Genomic DNA, 22,695 nt, shown 5'->3' with positions numbered 1-22,695 from the left:
GCACGAGTGAGATGCCCATCATTTTGGATGCTGAAATGTTTATAACATTGTTGCTTTTAATAGTAAAATGCTATTACCTTACGATGTAATGGCTTCCAAAGTCTTTCATCACTGTTGATTAAAATCATATTGCTTCTATTTGCTAGGAGAAACTCAACCAAAAAACAAACGCTTTCCAGATTGATTCGGGAGTTTGCTGTATCAGAAAGCAGGCTGAGCTGAGGTGATGTTTGCGTGACATCCAGCTCCAATGCCTACAAAGGGATGGAGTGGTCCACACCCTCCTTAATACCTCCCATCTAACTTTGTTGGGGGGTTTTTGTTTTGTTTTGTTTTGTTTTGTTTTTTTCAGAAAAAGAAATTGATGTCTTGACATTGCCTTCTCTTTCTGTGGATGTCAAAGAGAGAAGCACAGAGGAGTTTATGGTTAACATTTAAAAACTTAGAGTTGATCACACATGCAGTTGGGCTCTATGACAAACACGGTTCTGCTTTCACACTGACACTAAAAATACACCGAGCTTGACTCTGTCCAGTACCTCACACTTTTAAGGCGCTCCTACCCCTTTCATCTTTAGGCAAGTTGAGTACTATTTTTCAGGTATAAGTCACATTTGTTGAGAGGGGGGGCAGAGAGAGGGGGAGAAAGAGAGAGAGAGAGAGAGAGAGAGAGAGAGAGAGAGAGAGAGAGAGAACGAGGGAGCCTAAATTCCCCGCCCATTTTGTTGTTCCTCAAATTATTATACATTTAAATGGATTTGTCCCTGCTACTCCTGTACAAAAATGGCTCATATTTACCTTTGATGTGACTGGTTTTTACTGCTTAGTAATTTGTGCTATAAACATCTTGTATTTGCATTTAAAATGACTGTTCCTAAAGACGTGAGAATACTTAGGAAATCAAAGTTGAAAGTAAGAAACATGCATAGGACAGGTGGATTATTTTAATACACATTCATTCACATCTGGGCTTCAAATACCACTTAAATAAATGCATATATATTTTGTTCTTCAGGTACTCATTAATTTTAGCATATACTATAGGCTGTGATAACCTAATTTATTTTTATATTTTGTTGTATTTTTATAACAGCTATGAAAAGAAAGCATTTTGGATATTGTTTAAATCAGACTTTAGTTTGCTATATTCCTTATACTTCAGATAAACTAACTTCTTTAGAAACACATTAGGCATTGTTTTAACTGTTTGAGATGGTCAGGGGTTTTTTGAGTAATTTTTTTTAGCTATGTTCATATGAAGATTAAGCATTTTATTCAGCTTTTAGATTATTCAAGGTAAAATTTGATGTTGAACATGGAAAATCCTGTATGATTCTACTGAGTTACAGTGTTAAAGATGAACTCTGAAGGTTCCAGAGCTGAGTCATGAATTTGTTTTCAGGCCAGCACAACTAATAATAAAGTGTATTGACAGAATTATAGTCTATCTAAATTCACATTGTTTTTATTCTTTGCAAGGTTTGGTTAAAAATTCAGACTCTGCCTTGCACAGCAGGCACCTTTATTGTAGAAATTGAGTATTTTTAAAAAATGAGCTGGGGATTTTCATTTTACATTTTTGTTCACAATTGACATGCAATGATTTAAGCAGGTGAAAAGAATTTTTATTGATTTCAAGATGAAGTTTAAACATAGATTCTTACATATGATGGAGTTTTTATTGCTATTTTAAAGATAGGTATTGGCTCAATAGTTTCATATAAACAGATGGTTTCAATCCGTGAGCAGCTGAGTGCTGGGGCGCTAAGCCACAGAACATGTCATGTTTCCATGTTGGTGAATCGCATTTATTGGGCACAGGTCTCACACAGTGGCAGGAGATGTTCTTGGTGGCCCTCTTTCAATCATTTTTTCCCTTTTTCTTTTAACATGGACCGTTTTCTTTCTTAATGGCGTGTTGTCATTTCCTATCCAACATTCTTATAGAAGAAGGCCCGGGAGCCCTAAACAGTTATAAACTTCCAACCTTGAAGACAAGAGTACACAAACTGGAAAAGAGAGGTCAACTGACTCAAAATCCTTCCTCCACACACGAAGGTTCTTGCAGCAAATAAATAAATGACTGCAGATTCTACTTCAGCACTGCTGGTTCATGGTCATCATGATTCTTAGCCCAGTTATCCGTGCTTCTGGATTTCCAGTATTTACTAAAACGCATAGTACACATAGGTAGCTACATTTTAACAAGATGTCATCGTATGGGCAGTGCTAAAGTTATGGACTGGGCTCTATATCTATCTCGGTACCGCCATCTGGAGAAAGAAGAAAGTGAAAGGAGGAAAGGGGAGAATTCAAGACACTTCCAGTTTTTTCCTGTGCGTGTCTTTTCTTCTGACCACCCACTCCCTGGTGAGGTTGATAAATGGGAGAATACCGGTGCCTGTGTGCTTACACTCTTTTGAAGACTCCTGTTACTTGAGTAACTGCTGTTTTCCCCCACACCCTGGCCTTTTGTAGATCCTCAGTCCTAGTAAACAGGAACATCTCCCCACCCCCTGGACACATCCCTGGACACACAACCTGATGGTCAAGCATCATGTGTAGCTCTCATGCTCGAGTGCTGGACAGACACCTGACGAGTCCACACAGATATACCTGTCGCTGCCTACCTTGACTGTGGGAAGGAATGTCCCTGTTTCCCTTCTTTGTTAGTATCCCTCCTTTCTACCCCTCAGGTCAGTGGAGCATATGATTCTAGAACAATGAGTCCTGTTCACTCTTGTGCAAGGGATAGATGGGGCTTCGTGCACAGGAAGGCGGTTGTGACTCATGGAGAAAAACACACCACTGTAGATTAGTATGCTTAAAGTCGTATTCCTTTTTGTGTTGTTAACCCCTTGGGCAGGTGCCAACAGCAAGTGTGGCCATTGAGGGGGCATCTGCCCTAAACCGTGTTCGTTGGGCACAAGGTGGCAAAGAAGTTGCTGTGGGGGACTCAGAAGGCCGCATTTGGATCTATGATGTTGGAGAGGTATGTGTTCAGAGTGTTTTGTTTTGTTTTGTTGTTCTGTTTGGGGAGAGGAGATTGGCTTGTGTATCCACTTTAAAGACCTACCGAAATTATTAACAAGGCTTTCTGGGCCACAAGAACCCTCTCAATTGCATTTGCAAATTTCCATTGACTTCAGAGGGAGTTTGTAAACACCTCCTTGGAGCCTAATTTGGCCTGTGTCTCCACGCACAGGACACTTTAGTTAATGATCTAGACTCCTCCTATCTGTGCTGTGGAAACCCCTGCTTACCAGACTAAAGCATGACAAGCCACACTAACGCTTGCCAAACTCATAATGTGAAGATTGAAATTGAAATAATTTGCCATTTACTCTGAGAAGTTGTAGTTAGTGTACTCAGTCAAAATCACAGCACTTGCTAGGCCGTGGTAGTGTACATGTTTAATCCCAGCTCTCGGAAGACAGAGGTAGGAGGATCTCTGTGAGCTCAAGGCCAGCCTTGTCTACAAAATGAGTTCCAGGACAGACTCCAAAAACTACAGAGAAAGCCTTTCTCCAAAAAAACAAAAAGCAAAAAAAAACAATAATAATAATCACAGCACTTAAGTACAATGGTGCCAATTAAAAAAGAATGAAATTAATCAAATTTTATACCATTTATGATATTGCCATGTGAGATCTCTGCCTGTTTTGTTACATCTTATTATATGACATGTAAAGTGCAGTGAATATCATGGAATGTATCAATGTGGAAAATAATTTGTGGCCTATCTTTACTTTTCATGTGTGTGTGTGTGTGTGTGTGTGTGTCTCTGTGTGTGTGTGTGTGTTTTCTTTTACTTCTTGATGAAGTATTGAAAAAAAGATGAGGTTAAGTGTTTTGGTTTTGTTTGTTTTCCCTTAAAGACAAAGAAACTACCAGAAAAACAAGTTAGTTAGGCATAATTTGAATCTAACATTTGTATTCCAGAGAGGAAATAGACCATACTTGTATGCATAGTGTCCAAGACCTGGAAAGTCCTCTGTGACTACCTTGTGGACTAGCTTACCTGATCAGACTGAGAAAGGTTCTCCACTATTTGACCAGTTAGTGTCCTGGGACTTTGCCAATCCCAGATGGTTTGTTCAGCAGTGGAGCTTTTGATGGCACATTCTGTGGTGTTCTACAGCTGATTATGTTTAAACAAGCTAGATGTTGTTTTCAGATTTCATCTGGGCATAGAAGTAAAGTTATTACTTTAGAGAGGAAGCTCTCTATCTTAGCATGCAAAGGGCTAGGAAAAACAGTTAAGCATCTCTTGTTTGTCCTGTATTTAGACACTCTTCCCTGCCATGGTTACTCCTGATTGCCACAAGTTAAGACAAGCATCATGGCAAATATTATCAACACTGGCCTGCATGGAGAAGCTCCAGATGCCCAGGTGCTCCACAGCTTGGAGTCTGGGAGGGAGGCTGACATTTGAGTCAGAAATATTTATTATCCATTGTTTTCTAGTCATATTTTCTATGATGAATATTCTTCATATTTGATGTACTTTTTCATGGTCTTCACCTAAATGAAGCCAAGCAACAAAACAAATATTCATTATTGAGCTGTTTCCTAAAAAATCAAGTAAAGGACAATTTAAACAAACAAGGTTTCTTTTCCTCTCTCTGACTTGTGTGGGTTTTTTTCTTTCTTTCTTGATAACAACTGTTATTTGGGGAGAAACATAAAGGTGGAAAATGTCTGGAAATAGCAGAAGAGAGATGAAATATTAAAACTCTCTGTCTTACTCAATGCATAATGTCCATTAGCTCTTTTCAGGTAGTGGCCATTAGTTGTTTTATTCCTTTGTTCTAACTAGTGTAATAATCTGGTTTATTTTGTAAAGGCCTCCTGAAAGACCCTCACACTTACAGAAATATTACATAGGTACGTAGACATATCCTGGATAAGAGGAGCAAGCAGGGCAACATAGATATATGTTCTGCAATAAGACCCATTGGTAGTTTATAGCTAGAATGACTGGACTATGACTCCATCTGAGAAGTATGTGTGATTTTTACAAAAGTTGCTTCAGCTCATATGGCTGCTCAACTCCTTCCTAGGCCACTATCATCATCTCTAAATTGTGAAGTGTTGTTATGCTCATATGTCTACTATCACACTGCAGGTCAGGCTGGTTTTCATTTTTGTATTATTGCCCTTGCTTTTCTAAGTGATATTACAGACTACAGAAATGTCTGCAGCTATAGGCTAGTCTCGCCTATTGTCTGGAGTCTAGACAGGCTATAGAAAAATCTCTGTGACATATAATAGGCCAAACAATTTGTAGGGTTGTTTATCCTTACAAATTCACTCCTAGGAGAGGAAAGGGGAATATACCATTTTATTGAGCGTAGGTAATGTTACAATCTTCCAGCCCTTCTCTGAATGAGAGAAAACCAGGGTAGGCTTCAAAACTTGAACAATTCTTTCTGTATTGTTTGATCATACACAAAGCAGTGGTTAGCTCAGACTTAACAACGTCTTTAGACTAACTGTCATTTTTCCTAAGTGTTTCTGTAAAGTATCTTATTTTTTTTTCAAGGTGAAGGGTCATTTCTGTTTCTCCTTGCTGACCTCTGTAAGCCAGCTTTAAACCTTTGAGGACCACAACTGTTGAGGCACCGAGTATTGATGGGAACCATGGAATCTTACAGTTGAGGTTTAGCAGAAGCCCACTTCTTAGAAATGGTAGATGTGTCCTGGGAAGTTGCTGCCATTTTTATTATAGCTATCACATCATTCAGCAGCCTGGAACTGACAGAGCATCACTGTACTTAGGATGAAGGGATACGCTTAGGATGAAGGGATATACTCCAAACAGTGCCCTCACATTCTTCTAACTCCCTTCCACTGCAGAAAGCCATCTGGGGTGCTTTCAAGACAAGTTGGCCCATTGAGAATTAGAGAGGTCAAACCCAAAGCTGGTACATGGCTGATGAGAGGCAGAGAGCCTGAGCAGGAAGCAGTTTAAATAGAAAAACTATAGAGGAAGAAGAAAAATATATGGCATTGAGAACCAAATTGTCAGTAGGCTGTGTCACCATGATCAGCATTCAGAATCAGTCTCTGGTCCTCATTAAAGTTGAGTTCCTCACCAGCATCATGCTGGCCTTTGGAAAGCCTTGATGGTAAAAAATAAATAAAACACTTCTGGATAACTCTTAAAATGCAGTCTATGCATGAATGTAAATGGTAGGTTCCAGAATCCTCGAGGGTGATCTGCTTTCCTTGGAGACCTCAGTAAACTGAAGAGGTGTTTGTCTGTGAGAAGCCCTCTCTTGTGTCCATTCTCCATTGCTGACTTGCCCAAGGCCTCTCTGAGTCGGGAAGAGAGTAACTGCTAGCTTGTGCAAGAATCTTATTCAACATGTGCATCTAGTTCCACTGTGTGGGACTTGTACAGTGTCAGAGTCCCGTGCTTCAGAGCTTTGAGCTGAGGTGGATGTTCCATTGACATTGTCTTGCACTTGGTAAATGGTAGTCCGCAAGATGCACCATTTTTTATTTTGTAATGGGCTCCATGTGTTATGTAGTCTGTGCTGTCCCCAGGAAAACTGACCATAAGACAAATTATAAAGAAAACATTTGGCTCTGACCTAGATAGTTGGAAAAAAGAAAGGGAAATCTCTAGAAATGTGATTAAATAGAGTACACGCTATGTAATTCTTTTACCTATTTCTTACAAGACTCTAGATTATAAACCTCACAAGGTGCCCAAGAGTAGTGCTTAAGATACGATAGAGTTCTACAATACCTCCTCACAACCTCATTTTCAGTCTATCATTTTAGAATAAGTTTTTGGAAAGATTTGTATAATGACTGCTTTATGAGATGAAACAGGGTGGCATGAGCTGTCACTGTGGTCACCACTTTTAAGAAACTGCCTGTGAACACCATTCCATCTCCATGTGAGTCCAGCAAGAAGGGCACTGCAGAGGAGTCCGGTGTCACCAGTTGCTAGCAATCACCTGCTCATCTGTCCCAGCTGGGGCTACAGCTGCTGCAGGGAGTCCCAGCACAGAGCCCCAATGATCATGTCCTTCTCTATTACATACAATTATCCTTCGTGACTCTTATGACGATAGCAGTGGCTTGAATCCAGATTTACTGATGCAATTTACCAGGAACTTGTGAAGAGGTAAACAGAGAGTGTAAATGAGCTCATGGAAATCAACAGGTTGAATTTTTCCACCCCCACCTCTTTTACTTTTTTGTTACATTTAAAAGGCTAAAGTATGAGTAATATCTCAGGGCCAGTAACTCAGGAAGTAAAACATAAAACAGTCATGTTTTCAGTCAGGCTACTTGATGCTGAGTTTGTATAGCATACATTTTTGCTTGTTTGATTTCAGCATTGTATCTGGAAATCTACTGCACGTATTTATTTTCACAGATAGGGGCCTATTTCCTTTTCAGAACAGGTGTTTAACTTCCATTAGCATAAATAGAAGCTATGCAAATCTAGTGTAAGACAAAGAACCCCCTTTTATTATTTGGTTGGAATTTTTATTCTATTTGTGCTTTCAAAAATCACTTAAATAGACAGTGGTTGCATGGATCATTTAAAATTTCCGAAATCTAAAATAAAGGAGCTGGAGAGACGGCTCAGCAGTTAAGAACGCTTGCTACTCTTCCAGAGGACCCACGTTGAGTTCTGAGCACACACCAGATCGCTCACAACTGCCTGTAACTCCGGCTCTAGGGGATCCGACACCCTCTCCAGGCCTCCTAGAGCAACTGCACACACACACACATACACATAAACAAAGCAAAAATAGGTCAACTTTTTAAATGAGCCTAGCCTTTGACTACGGTTTGAGAAATCTACGCACTACCAGATGGGATCACTCTGTCACTCCAGGGTCTCATTCAATTAATTAGAAGACAGGCAAAATAACAAGTCATAAATTAGCCTAAATATAACCTCAATGTGTTTATATTAGAATACAGTCATAAAAATCTGTCGAGAACTGCTGGAGTTTTTCTTTTTTTTTTTTCCCAAATGATATGTGAACACAGGTAGTTTAAAGATTTAAAATTAACAATTACTTAGCTACCACAAGTAGCAGGCTTTTCTGTACATATATACATATGTATATATGAATATGATTTTCACTGCGCATGGGCTAGTGTATAGAATTATTCACATGTCCTCATGATTGATAGTCACATATCTACCTGTCTTTCCTGAAGATGTGTTTTCTGGAAAGCCGGCTGCCATTGTTAATGCTTCAGTGCAGTCACACGGACGTGGCTGTCACAAATATCCCCTAACAACTATGTTTGCTGCTTATCTGAATTAGTTAGGATGCTGCTTGCAGCTCTGCTTTTCAAAGAAGCAGTTTATCTTCCACCTCCTATTATTTCTTTTTCCATTAACCTCTTCCAGGGAAGAGTTTGTTTTCAGTTGTGACAAATACATGCAGCTTTCAAATCCCTGATTACATTTTTGCACTGCACAAATGACAAAATTTCAAAATCATTTTCAGCTTAAAGTAGGATTTGCAAAATAAAATGATCACCTAAAAGCTGTGATTTATGAGGAGGGTAAATCTTATCACCCTAGCTGTGTTTCTCTGGCCTGTTGACCAATTAGTAAATAGAAACATCCATAAATCTTTAAATTTAAACTCTTAACTTTGGTGACATTACAAATAACTCATGGGCCATAATAACAGCAGTTAGATCACTACAAATTTCAATAAAAGCAATACATTTGTCAATATATTTAAATGCATTGAAAAGTTCTTGAGAAGAAAAATGCAGTTGAATATATATATATATATATATATATATATATATATATCAAATGTTATTGCTAAGAGAATAAAGTGTAATTTCATTTGTCTGTTTGAATATTTTAAAATGGAAGTAAAAAGTAGTTTCAAAAGTATATTCAGAATCCCAACAGGAAAAATGACCCATGTTATTAACTTTAAAATAGTGACCAAGATGTTACATTTAAGAATTATTTTTAAAATTCTTCCAGAGTTTAGGACATAGTTCAGTGGCTGAGTACTTAAAAAGAAAAAACAAAAGCATTGTTTTCAACTTTTGTGCAGCCAGTAATAATAATAATAATAATAATAATCCAGGAGCTGTTTCTCTTGCAGTTAGTCATAAATAGCATTTAGTACAGTAAAATCTGGTAGACAGAAGCTCTCGAAGTTGAACAGGGCTTGAATGACACCAAATCCACAGCGTGTATTTATACATTTCTTTTTCCAGTGCATTATACGAAGCAGTAATTGTTTGCTCTTTGCCGTTTCCAGTAGGACAGGATGTATGCTATTCTCAAAAGAAGCACGGGTCTTTGTATAAATAACTGCTCTCCTTGGGAACTGAGTAGACAGAACGTCAAATAAAAAGTTAAACTGAAACCTGGGTGTTAAGTCAAACAAGAGTTTCCTCACGACCAAGACTGTGTACGAAGGTAGTCGTGTGGTTGCTCTTGTCCCCCAGCTCAAGGAGAGCTTGGATGATAGCTCAGCTTTAGCAGTTTCCAGAAGAGTAGGGCAGAGCTGTCACTTAGCAACATCTGGTTATGGCCATCGGAGCGGCTGGTGTTTCTCATTAGGAAAGTGTGCCTGCAACTTGCTAGGCTCTCGATGGCCCTCACAAGTACTGCCTTCTTTGATGGAGCGACAACTTTAGATTCTTTAGCTGATGCCAAATACTTCCTTCAGTTTTCCTGTCATCGTGAGAGAGGAAAAGACAGGGACCATCTCTTCCATTGTACCAAGCTCCCAGATAAAGGCTGACAATCTAAAGACCAAGTTTTGTCAGAGCATCTATGCATCTGATAACACAGACACACATTGAGATTTAGGGTTGAACTTTTCAGAGTTCCAATAAGTTTTTGTTTTGTTTTGTTTTGTTTTGTTTGTTTGTTTGTTTGTTTGTTTGTTTTTAGTATGAGAGCCACAGAGCCATGCAATGAAGTCAAAGAACACAAGAGCATATTTGTATGGCAAATGGGTGATACTAATAAACATAGTTACAGAAAAGCACCCACTCTGAATTACTATATTAATTTGGTTCTTTGTCATAATAAGTTACACATATTTACAAATAATTTGAGTAAAATATATAATTATAATTTTAGTATTAACTTGATTTCTTCTGAGAAAAGTTTAATTTAAGAAAGAAAAGAAAAAGCACTATTTCCAATTCCAATTAATGTTATAATTATTCATTTTCTAGTCAGTGTGGTAGCAGCGACTTCCATTTGGTAATTATATATGTAAAGACCATGATAACAATTAAATTAATCACTATATAAATATTGTGCTTACTGAGATAGCATTGATTTATGAAAATGGACTTACAGAATTAGTATCTTTTCAGGCTCAATTTTTTCAAAATTGATACAAAAATACTTATAACCTTTATGTGTTGTGAATGTTTGATTAAATGAAAAGAAAGCCCTAATGTCTAATTTTATGAAAAACAAATTGAAGAGTATATGTTAATTTCAATATCACTGTAGTAATAAATGGCTTATGAATACAGACCCCCTAAAACAAAAGGCAGCTTGGACAGTTAGCCATCTTCATAATTCCTCTGTGGTTTCAGACTTGTCTTCAATGGCTGTTTGGATTCTGAAGCAATTGTTAAACTTTTTATGGCTAACAAATCTTATTATAATTTCATCAGTTTTATTTTTTGTTTCTTTGTATTTTTTGTTTTGTTTTGTTGTTGTTGTTGTTTATTTTGTTTTTTTAGTTTTTCAAGACGGGGTTTTTCTGTAGCCCTAGCTGTCCTGGAACTCACCATGTAGACCAGGATGGCCTCAAACACCTGCCTCTGCCTCCGGAGTACTGGGATTAAAAGTGTGTGCCACCACTGCCTGGCTACTTTTATAATTTCAAAACTGTTAAATTTTTGTCTCAAAAAAGTATCAGTGACAGCAGTTGCCTCAAATCACACCTTACAAAAGCCCAGGGAAAAGTTGTGCCCTGCAGAGAATTGAAATTTATCGTGCTTTGTGAAGAAACTGAGTTAATTGTGTGTCTGTGTGTGCTTATTGTCAGTGGAATATCTAGAATATATTATGAAGACAAATATCTGCTTATGTGTGTTTATGTATAAATGTTTATATATCGCATAGGTTGGACTTGAATAAGGCGAAAGAGTAAATGGATGATTTTATACCATTGTCAAGGAAGATTTGCATGCACTTACTAGAATATCAGCTATCATAACATTTTTTTATTTTAAATTTTTTACTTAAAACACATTAATTATGACTCGTGTAAGTAATATCCAGCCTTCTACTACTGTAGAAAAAAAATGTGCCTTTACCTTTAAGCTAGTAGGTAGTCATTCCCTAATATTTATTCTTATTGATCTTGACATTAAGCTCCCTTGGGTAGAAATGGAACACCTTTTAAGGTCTAGTATCATAAAGAAATCCTGTTAGCAACCCTCATTTGGCTATCAACTTTATCAGTACAGTTTTTATGAACTTTGGAGAACTGAGTCCATAGAAGAACCCAAAGATATGTCCTAGTCTGTTAGAGCAGTCTAACCAGGTCCAACACAGTATCTATCATCTAACGGGAATTCAATAAATATCGGTGAATGAGAAATCCCTGGTATGAAATTCGGGGGCCGGGGGAGAGTTAAGCAAAAGGGTAATTGTACAATGCATACAAAATGCAGCCTCCAAGCTGTGTATAGTTTGACAGACACAGAAAAGTTAACCATGTTTCCACAGAAAATGATGTGTGGGAAGAACCGTTTGTCCTTCCTCCTGATCAGTGTCCTGGTCTCCCTCCCCCTGTGCATTTAAAAGGGAGCAGTTGGCGACCAGTGCAGTGAAAGCATAATGGTTGATTCAAACAGTTGTCAAACCACTGGAAAAAATGCTTCCCTTTCATTGTGCTTTTTTTGGACACTATAGATATGATAAATCATGAACTGCATTATAAAAATACCTCTTTTATGCCCAAACATTCAGTAGGAGGAAATGACATTTCTTTTATTACCTTGGTAAATGTTTTTAAGGTGTTTAGCGATAAGCTTTCTTTTTTGTCAAAACTGCTTAGATTCTGCGGTTGCTAGGAATTCTTGAAAACCTATAGTCAATAATATCAGGGAAAAGAGGGCCGCGTGGTTAGTCAGCTAATGTGGAGAGAGTTTTGACTAGCACTCCCTGTCTTGTTTCCCTGCCTCTTTCTTGATCTTTTGTACTATGGAAAGAGAGGCAATTGGAGTTTCGAAAGTTTATTTTCCATCATCGTGGATCAGCCATTGTTACATCCATTACTTTCTCATCTTTTGGGCTGAGAAATGGATTGTCCCCAGTAGTAGACAAAATAACAACATGTAACAATTTCAGAAGACAAGAGGCAAACAAGGGCATCTTCACATCTTGGGAATTCGTTCTTCCCCAGGTGTTTGCTTTTGTTTGTTGCACCGGCAAAAACCTCTGGGATTTTGGTACCCTTGCTTCCATGCTAAATTTTACCTTGAAGATGATTTGTAACTGTTAATTTCTCAAGACAAGTGTTTAAGTTGTTTATATCCTTCAGTAGTTAATGGTGTCTTGGAACTGATAGTAAATAACAACATAGCCATTACTATTCACTTGGTCTCTTATGTCCTACTTGTATGTCTTACCTCAAGTGGCAATGATTTGGTTTTTTTGTTTGTTTGTTTGTTTTAGTGTTGTTCTGAGAAAAATGCAGTTAAAAAGAAACCATCCGTTTGAAGTTGGAAGGGAAGGGGGCGTTGGCAAATGGGTCTCCAAGCTTCTGGCCAGATGAGTGGGCAGAGAAAAAGAAATTCAAAAACAGATAACCCACAAGGTTAGAAAGCAAGCAACCTTCCTGGAAATTTTAACCTATTGAGTGACTGGTAATAGCAGTCTACAGAACAGATGCAAGCACGCCTGCTTTCTTGACTTCTCTATAGCTACCCGGAAGACTAAGTTATCACAGTCTGTCTTGTAGCAGAAGGCTATCACATGTCTTTGCCCCATGTAGCTTCGTCTTGGTATGGGATTCCAGTCCGTGGTTTCATCCATTGTTAACAGAGATGTGGGCCTTGCCTCAGAGAATTAAACACAGCGAAGCTGAAGCTGCGTTTATGGGAAGCGGGTCTGCCTGGACGCTTCACGGAGGCCGATTCAGTGCTTATTACCTCCCAATTTGCTCCTCTGTGTGTGTGGCAAAGGGAATTGTCCTAAAATATATAGGCTTTCTTTGAACACAAATTCGTATTTGCATGCCAGGGGGTTAACATTCTCCTGAATTTGGGTGCCATTAATAACTGTTGGGAGCTTGTTTTGCTTTAACGTTTTGAGTACAGGGAAGTTTAACTGCTGTTCTGTGGAAACCTACATAAGCTTCCCTGGTTTCTGAAAATGTACTAAAAATTATGTGCATTAAAATGAAAAGGCCATTTGTACGATGTCTTCTTAACAGAAAACTCTCGTGTTGGTGTTAATACAGAAGATGAAATCGCTCTTGTGTCTTCTCAAAATTGGTGGTTAATATAATAGTCCCACAGACTTTTTAAAATGACTGCATTTTAATTGAAAGGTTACAAAGATACTGATGAACCACACGTCCACAAACTGTTTATCTTGAAACCCAGAGATTTCCTCACTTGGTTTGTTTGCCATGAGTAATGGAACTGAGAAATCTAATTGAGATTATAAAATATTTTTCTAATCTCTTAATTATCCAAGGTTTTTAAACCCTGCTTTTGTAATTAGTGCACAAGATATATTTTATCATAAAAATATTCATAGGTACGAGTTATGGAAGCTATTTAATGAAGTATAGAAATGATCCTTGAAACATAGTCCTTACTAGAACTATTTAAAATCCACTGCTAGGGACTATAAATCCTTAGAATTGGCTGAAAAATGAGGAAGGCCTGACTGAAGACTGTTGCAAGCTTTGTGGTTATAAAAAGGGACACATAAATGATATTTGTGTTTTTAACCCCAGTTACTTGATTTTTATAACAGCATGTCCAGCAATAATCAAGCCTTACACATTAAGGCTGGGGGGGGGGGAGAGAATCACGCTGCAGAAAATGCTGTAACAAGAAAAAATATCTGCACTGGAATGCATTGGTCATATGTGAAAAATGAAAATAATGGGGGAATGTAGGGGAAGGGTGATTACATATATAGCTAGAAGGAATCCGTGTGTTTTAAATTTAATTTTAATGGATAATTAAAGAGTAACACTGACAAAAATTCTCTTGCAGTCTGAAGAATTTCTTTCCCTAAGTTTAGTCCGTGAAAGATAGCTATTGTTTTTTAAAAGAAATAACTATTTAGGAAGTCATTTGTGTGACTCTTAGAGAAATAAACTGTGCCTTAAAATAAACTAAAAAATTCAGCTGTAGGTAGGTAAAAAGTAGAAAAACAGGAGAAAGAAAAGAGGAAAAGAAGCAAAGAAAGAGAAAAAAGAAAGAGAAAATTAGAAGACAGGGACAAGGCACTGAGAAAGAAAAATCAGGAACATCATTTAACCAAGGGTAAAATAGGTCAAGCCCTATGTTCATTGTGTCTTACTCACAGTCCTGTCAGTCATGAGACACACTCTCAAATTTCCTCCGTGCAAATAGTGGAGATCAGAGAGGTTGCCTAGGGACACACAGCAAAAAGTGACAAACTAGGGAAGAAAGGATGATTTAGCTACTCTCTGTGGTGGAGGAAAGTTAATCCTGGGGTGTTGAGGCAGGGAGATGTGAGTCTACAGGTAGTTACTGATCCACTCAGCCAGAGAGGGTCAGATGCCTGACCCAGTGACAGAATCAGGAGGGGTGTGGAAGAAGCTAAAACCACCCACATGCATGGTTTTGTTTTAACCCCACAATTTTTACACTTCTGTTCTTTGCTTTGTGACCTTTTGGCCCCTAAGAATCTTGGATTACAGTCTTTAGAGTCTTTTAGTAGGTGACTCAAAACTCGTTGCCTGCCTGCCTGCCTGCCATCCTACCACCGAGGCCTGGCACTTTTAAAGTGGGAAGTCTTATCTGCCCCACATGGACTTGAAAAAGTGACTTGAGCAAACTGTTTAGCTCCCTTTATTTCCCTTTTCCATAGAGTAAAAAACATGCTTCTTAATGTTCTTACAGCAGTCAGAATTCATTCTTCAAGATGAAGTAGTCCTCAGAAAAATATTGAAGAACCGATATCATCATGTAAACTGCCTTTCGATTTAGGAACCTGTTTCATCCCAGGACAACTTACAGCATGAATACTGTGTGCTGGACTCAGACCCCCTTAGCTCCGATTACCTTCCACGTCCTCTGCATGTCTCTATTGATAAATGGTCAGATGTCCTCATCCCCATCTGACAATCAAAGCAATGAGAGGTTAAGTGCCTAGCCATTGACAGCAACGGAAATAAAAGTAAGCCTTGAGAGTCCTGGCCAAATATGAGGTTCATTTTCGCTCTTCCTTAAGGCCAAATTGCTACCTCAATAACTACCTTTGGCCTTCAGTCCCTTGGCTGTAAAAACAGGGCCATTCCATATCTATAAAAGGTGGGTGCTTTTGGAGCTGAGATTTTATTATCTTAGAAACCAGAGCTCTCCATGCTTAAGGCATTCAAAAACTTCAAACACTTACCCCCAAATTAGGCAGCAGTTATCTGTCAGGATGGACTGCCTATTGGTAGGCTCTGCTCTGGGACTCAGTGGGAAAATACGAGTCTCCCCCCATCCTCCTGAGTGACTCCCACAGAAAATGTTTCCAGATCCAAGTTGGTTCAATGGCAGTTTTTAAAAGGCCTTCTGGCATTGCCTTAATTTCCGTATGCATACTTTCTCCCTATCACCTCTCGGGCATTTTTAATTGATCAGAATTATCGTTACCATAGAAATAGAAATACAAATATTTTTTTCTATCATAATGTAAATTTTTTTGAGGTCTGGTTTCACTATGAAGCCCAGGCAGACCCCCAACCTCAGAGATCTGCCCGCCTCTGCCTCCTGAGGGCTACTGTTAAAGACATGAGCCACCACACTATACAATAAGTAAAAATTCTTCAGAAATTACTAGAAACAGGGGACTGTCCCTATTTGCAAGGGACAGGGGAGTAGTCCATGGATGTTCATATGTTCTGGAATTATCCTTTCATGGCTTGATAGGAAGTGAAGAAAGGATGAAATAATGGTGTCAGCACTTGCTCCAGCTGTTTGATGGGGAGATGTCACTTAGTGTAAGAACATGCTTCTCATGGTATTCCATTTCTGAACACCAGTAAAGTTTAAAAAAATAATCCAGGCCAGTATTCACCCATTGTAACCAAAAACAGCACTAATTTTCACCTCCGTTTCCTGGTCAACACATTTCGAAAGTGTTCAACTGGGACTCCAGTTCTAATCAGGGCCTGGCATGTTGTTTATGCTGATTATGTATTGAATACATCCATGTGCTGGTTAGGACAAGAGCAGTGTCATTCTTTAGCAAGAACGAAGCCTTTTTCTTATATTTTTGGTTGTGAGCCTAGCCTTTAACGGCTGAGCCATCTCTCCAGCTCATCACAAAGCCTTTTTCTAACTAGTGAATAAGGTGTAGTTAGAGAGGCTCCAAGGCATTTATACTCTCACACCTCCTTCTCGCTCTTCCTAACTGAGAATGATATTGGAGAAGAGCCAGCAGCTGCCCAGGGTAAGAAGGACAGCTCTTTCCAAACAGATTCTGTTTACAGTCCTAGATGTAAACTGACGAGAGTGGTCATCGTGTTTGTAAGTCACCTGTTTGGTCTCACGTACAAGTAACTCAATGCCAAAAATTATTAGTTCTGGTGAGGAAATGGCCTGTGAATAGAGATTCACACATTGGAGCTAAGATTGTACTCCCAAATGTTTCCTGATGTGGTACTTCATTCTAAAAACAGAGCAGGCTTCTGGGTAGCATCTCCATCCAGGAGTACATTCACATTGGGTTATTTTTACAACCAACTAGATGATAAGGCATCATAGCATGAGGTAGAGAAATAGACTTCACCTTTCTAGAAGCTATTGTGTTTCTATTATGTTCTTTTCCAGAATTTGGTGTGAACAAAGCAAATTAATATTTCTGCAAGGTGTGTGCTGTGTCAGGGAGGAAAACACTTGACAGAATAAATTTGTTTTGTTTTTTTTTAAAGCTTGGTGTGTGTGTGTGTGTGTGTGTGTGTGTGTGTGTGTGTCTGTGTGTGATATTACACAAAACAGTAGCATATCAGGAAGAAGACAAAATCTGTTTGAATATTGTAAAAATGCCTGGGAAGTGTATTCTGCATATTTAAATGTCCACAAGAAAGTTTCTTAATCTGCATAATTAAATGTCCTTCAGGATAAATCTTCATATTTAAAATAGTGCTTTGGCATTAAAAATATTAAATGTTAGTCTCATCTCCACAAAAGAGGCCAAACATAGTTTAATTTCTAGGATAATTTTTTTTGTTGTTGTTTAGTAGAAACATCCAGGTTTGAGAAAATTTATTTTTTAAACATTGGATGTGTGGTTTTATAGGGCATACATGATTGTCAATTTATTCTCAGCCTGTGTCTGGCCACTATTCGAACTTGCTGTCCCACAATCTCAACATTGTCATTTCTTCGGTCTTTCCAGTACTATTCCATGAAACAGTGTGAATGGATTTACCTATTTTCTTGTTCTGGTGTATAAATCCTATACGGTGTTGCCAATAAAATGTTACATAGGCCAACATACGTTAACTTGCTTTTACTGCACAGAGCAATAGCGTAGACTTGTGCTTGCAGGAATCCTCATCTGCGGTGAGCCCTAGGCTGCTGGATTGCCTGAGTTGCTTTTCCAAGTCTTTAATGTCATGCAAAGGTCTGAGGCGCTCTAGCTTTATATCTCTCTTAGCTTTATTTTGTGAGAAAAAGTTAGTGTTCCCTTGATTGCGTTTCTATCTTTCCTTTCATGGTTCTTTTTGGAAGTGTGTTGTCAGGTCCTAGGAGAGGGACAGGAAAAATGCACCTATTCTTTCCCATAAATGGTAGCAACCCTCTTGTCTGATTATGCTTTTGGTTAGCTATTTTGAGCCTTTTATTTTAGGGGTCTCATTTCCCTAGGGCACCATTATGTAAAATTGAAGGCAAAAATGAAGAATAGTGCAGTGTAAGAGAGGAGCCCACCATAAGGAAAATGGTCTGAGGCAAGGGGTAACCATGTCATTCAGTATTATTGGGAATTTGTGTCATTGCTGAAAGAGAAATTTAGATTCATTTCCATAACTAGGGAAGTATTTCTATTTCTCTGCTCCAAAACTTACTCCTATTTCTGAATGAAAACTCTCATTGGATAGGCATTTCTGATAACGAACTGGAGCACTTCCCCACCTGTACATCATTTCCAGAATTATGTTCTTGAAACACTTGGCCTTAGTAGTAGAAGTCACTTAAGGTCACACTTTACTGAATGGCAAGGTCACTCTCTAGGAAGTTTCCTGGGCAGATAGTATCTGAGACTGTGATTTCCTGTTACAAAAATTATAAGGTTCTAATCATCTGGCTATGTGTAGTGGGTAATTTTCTAGCTATTAGACATCATTTAAGCATTTGCTTAAATTTCTCTAATGCCTCTTTTTTGTTTTTTACTTTCAATAATGTGTATTTATTGAGGTGACTGTGTCTTTAATGTGTTTGGAATGTATGGATACTGTGTGTAGTCCTAGTATGTAGATGGATCGATTGTATCATTTTATATGGTGAAACGCTAGGAAAATTACTGTAATGTCTAGATCAATTTTATTGTGTGTGAACTCCTTCAGAGTTCTATTTAGTCCAACTTTTCAGCTTCGATTTTTTTTTCTATTTCAAACCCTTTTCTGTTATCTTTAAACAACTCAGCTTTGGATGTTACGTGTGAGATCATAATCTTTTAGTGCAGCTGAAAAAAATGCATACAAAATTTCTGTCAAGGGTGTGTTAATTCCTCTCCATTGAACTGTACACACCAGAAGACAATATTTGGGAAGTTTTATAGATCTCCCCTTTTGGCAAATCAATATGGCATATTAATTCAGTACTGAAATCACATAATATTGGAACAGGTACTTGCTGGTTATATAGACTTGGTAGGATTTTTTCCCCCATGCTTCAATTCCCCCCTCCTCCTTCTACAGAATGGAAATATTTTGCTCACATACATAGGATAAATTTACCCCACCTAGGACTACTGTGAGGAATGAATGGATTTATGTAGAAAACTTAGAAGGCACCCTTAATCAACGCTAGTTAGTACTGTAGTTAGTCATAGCCATCATCACACAGGTCCTGCTGGAAACGCTCAAGTGTGACCTCATAGGAGGAAAATTTCTGTGCATACGTAGGCTATTCTTCGCTATGATTATTGACTAATTAATGGCGCTTTAGAAAACAAATCGATAGCTTCAACTAGAAAGAAAATGCCACAGTTATTCAGAAACCGTGGTTAATAATGCAGCTTCTATTTGCTGAGTTCACCGTAGGACCCAAGAACAAAGAACTCTCCTCACTATGAGTGCTTTAATGTGACTGCAGAGATTATTTGGTTAACGTACATGTTAAAGGTTTCATACGTTCTGTGAGTGATGTCCTTGCCAAGAGTGAAACTGTAGGTTAAGCGCCACACTTCAGGTCCTTGATTCACAGAGGATTTGATTTCCTCTGCATTCTTTGGGGAGGAGCGGCCGTTCCAACGCGTTGTCTTGCTTATCATTTCTCCACTGATTTGCTTTGCAGCTTGCGGTTCCCCACAGTGATGAATGGACACGATTTGCCAGGACCCTGGTGGAGATCCGCGCCAACAGGGCTGACAGCGAGGAGGAAGGCACTGTTGAGCTAGCCGCCTAGATGGGAGATGAGCCTGCCCGATGCGGCCCCCGCCCCCCCAATGCTAGAACTCAGAGTCTGCAGACAAGGCTTCCGTGCTGTGTTTGGTGTCCTTTCCTTGTCAGTATCTCTGTGGCCTTTTGGGTGCCATTTTGTGCAGTGTTATCCCATATACTCCACACGTACCTACTCGCCCAAAACCCACCACAGTGTCTCTGTCCCTGTCTCAAAAGCAAAAGGGGAGGGGACCCTTAGGGGTTTAGTTGTTGCCTTTTAACTACTTGGTAGCTGTATTTAATAGCTTGAAACCTCTGGTTGAATTTGTGCTTACATGTACTTCTGGTATAGTCCTATTAAATCCATATGAAGCCAGATATGATTGGGTGCAGATGTACCGTGCCTCGTGATATGGTCCAGGGCCAAAGACTCGAGATGTGATGTTTTACATGGTGACTCACGTTATGAATGGATTTACTACAAGAACATTGCTGCTCCTTGTTTATTGTAGCGTGCTGCATGGAACATATTTATTTGAAAGCATTAAAATAAACGATCTTAGAGCATGTGCGTAATGAGAGAACTGTGTTTTCTCTGCTGCTGCTGCTGCTGCTGAGGTTACATTAACTTCCAAATAACAATTACAGTATTCCAGTTCCACTGAGAACACGGGAGTCTTTAGAGGTTCGTTGCAGTGAATGGAATGAATTTTAATGCCTATTATTTCTAGGTATTTTAACAATATTTCAAGTATAGTTGGCTATTGATTCTTATCATTCAAGCCAGCCCAACCCTACAAAAGTCTGCTTCCTAAATACGACATCAGTAGTACCCATAAAATGTTCCAACCCAGGTCTGTATCACTGTGGGTAACTGTTTTGCTTAGCAGAAAACCTGACATGAAGTTTGCTTTGATAAGGGGTTGGAGAGATGCGTGAGGACCATGTTAAAGAAGGAACATGACTTTTTAGGCAGCCAACCTGGTGGACTTAAATCAAGACCTCTAGTTTTATTTTTATAAGGCTACATGTGTGTTATGTCTTTGCTTTTTTTGTTTTTCTTTTTATTGTTGTTTGGTTTTTAGGAGGTAAATACTCCCTTGCCTCTGCCACTAAGGCCATCAGGTTTAAAAACAATGTTAAATGGTAGAATAAGAAAGGACTAGTTGAGATAAACAAATGCCACATGTTCTACAAATATGTATTTTAAAATTCACACTAGAAATTATGTTAATTACTATTAAACTAGAGAATTGCTGATAGACAGCTTTAATCATTCTTTTCAAGGGTTAGTTCATTTCTAGAGAGAGAGAGTAAAAATAAATTGTAGTTAAATCATTTTTAAAAATTGCCAAAAGGCTCTTGATATTTTAGGAAGAAAATTTCCACTAACACATTCTTGGTAGGGATTTCTCACATATAACATATATATGTATGGATATACATATATACTTTTTAAATTTTTAAGTTATAATATATCTTCCTCCAAGTCCTCTATAGTAGCTACATAATTAAATTCCCTTACAAACAGAAATTAGCATTTTATAGATAAAATAAATATCTTCATATATGCATATTAAAACTCAGTGGATAGAAGTATGATGAAAAACATTTAAGAATTCCAGAAAATTTCCTATTTTTTGTTTTGTTTTGGGTTATTTTGAGGTGTGTGTTTGTAGCCTGGGATGTCCTGGAACTCACTCTGTAGACCAGGCTGGCTTTGAACTCACAGAGATCAGCCTGTCTCTGCCTCCTGAGTACTGGAATTAAAGGTGTGTGCCTCCATAGCTTGGCTACAAATTTAAGTTTTGTTAAAGGAGAAAGTTCTAATTTATCTTTAGAAATAAAGGGATTGCTCCTTAGGTTATGAAAATATTTCAGTAGGCCTATTACGTATGCAAAGCTAAGCCAAAATACCATTATGATAATGTGATGAGGTACAAGGCAAAAAAAAAAAAAAAAAAAAGCGCATCTAAAAAAAATGGAGTAAAATTTGGTGACCTGAGTTCTATCAGGGCTCATACTGTGGAAGGAAAGAACTGACTCCCACAAGTTGTCTTCTGACCTCCATTCTCCCTCCCACACATGCATGCATACAAATAAACATATGTAAGTATGTTTAAGTCTAAAAGCAATCTAGTAACAAAAATATTGGGAAACAGTTCTCAAGCATACACTAAGCCGTCATTAAGAATAAATCAAAAGCTCATGTGTTGTGACTGAAGAGCAATCGCAATGTTTCCATGAGAGAAGCCTGTGAAAGACAGAGTCAGAGTCGCTTCTGGGAAGACCATTGGATGGTACAGGTTAAAGTCCCTTATTGATCCCCAGAAACAGCCAGCCTCTGTACAGTCCTCACCTCTTGGCGCTCAGACCCTGTCATGAGTCTGCATTGACCTCACGTAACTGATAGACTAAGGGGACATTGTGAGTAGAATAATGCTCATGTCTGCTTTTTGCCTCACGTCTATGAGAATCTGTTATAATCCAAAGTGACTCACACTTTTAATCCCAGCACCCGGGAGGCAGACACAGGCAGATCTCTTTGAGTTTGAGGCCAGCATGGTCTACATAGTAAGTTCCAGGCCAGGGCTATGTGGAGAGAGACCCTGTCACAAAAACAAAAACAAACAAACAAACAAAAAATCAAAAACAACAGCCAAAATCAACCACAGCAGTGTGTTGCCCTCCCTGATGCATGATGGGATTTTTTGATTCAACAATGACTGCCTGTGCGACAGTGAACCCAATAACTATTTAATCCAAGAAGCCAAGTACCTCAGCAGTCCCAATCCTAGAACCCTGCTCGCCTGGGAGCTCCCTAGGGTCACTGGTAATGAGTTTCATTAGAAGGACAAATAAGTGGGAGGCCATGTCCACAACTGATCTCTGCAGA

General features: G+C 38.6%; 1 protein-coding gene across 6 annotated transcripts in view; it reads left to right on the top strand.

Annotated features, from left to right (window-relative positions):
• Positions 1 to 20,366, top strand: part of Dync1i1 (dynein cytoplasmic 1 intermediate chain 1) — a 270,227-nt gene extending 249,861 nt beyond the window's left edge. For all 6 annotated transcript variants that reach the window (XM_035451088.1, XM_035451086.1, XM_035451087.1 and 3 more), the window contains 2 exons: positions 2,867 to 2,992; positions 19,714 to 20,366. In XM_035451088.1, the coding sequence (XP_035306979.1) occupies positions 2,867 to 2,992; positions 19,714 to 19,824 (237 nt within the window). In that variant the 3' untranslated portion in view covers positions 19,825 to 20,366. The remainder of the gene's footprint in view (positions 1 to 2,866; positions 2,993 to 19,713) is intronic.
• Positions 20,367 to 22,695: the final 2,329 nt, after the last annotated feature.

Source organism: Cricetulus griseus (assembly GCF_003668045.3).
Source record: "Cricetulus griseus strain 17A/GY chromosome 1 unlocalized genomic scaffold, alternate assembly CriGri-PICRH-1.0 chr1_0, whole genome shotgun sequence".
Classification (NCBI taxonomy): Eukaryota; Metazoa; Chordata; class Mammalia; order Rodentia; family Cricetidae; genus Cricetulus; species Cricetulus griseus.
The sequence above is the reverse complement of the archived record's forward strand: the minus strand, read 5'-3'. Positions and strand labels throughout refer to the sequence as shown.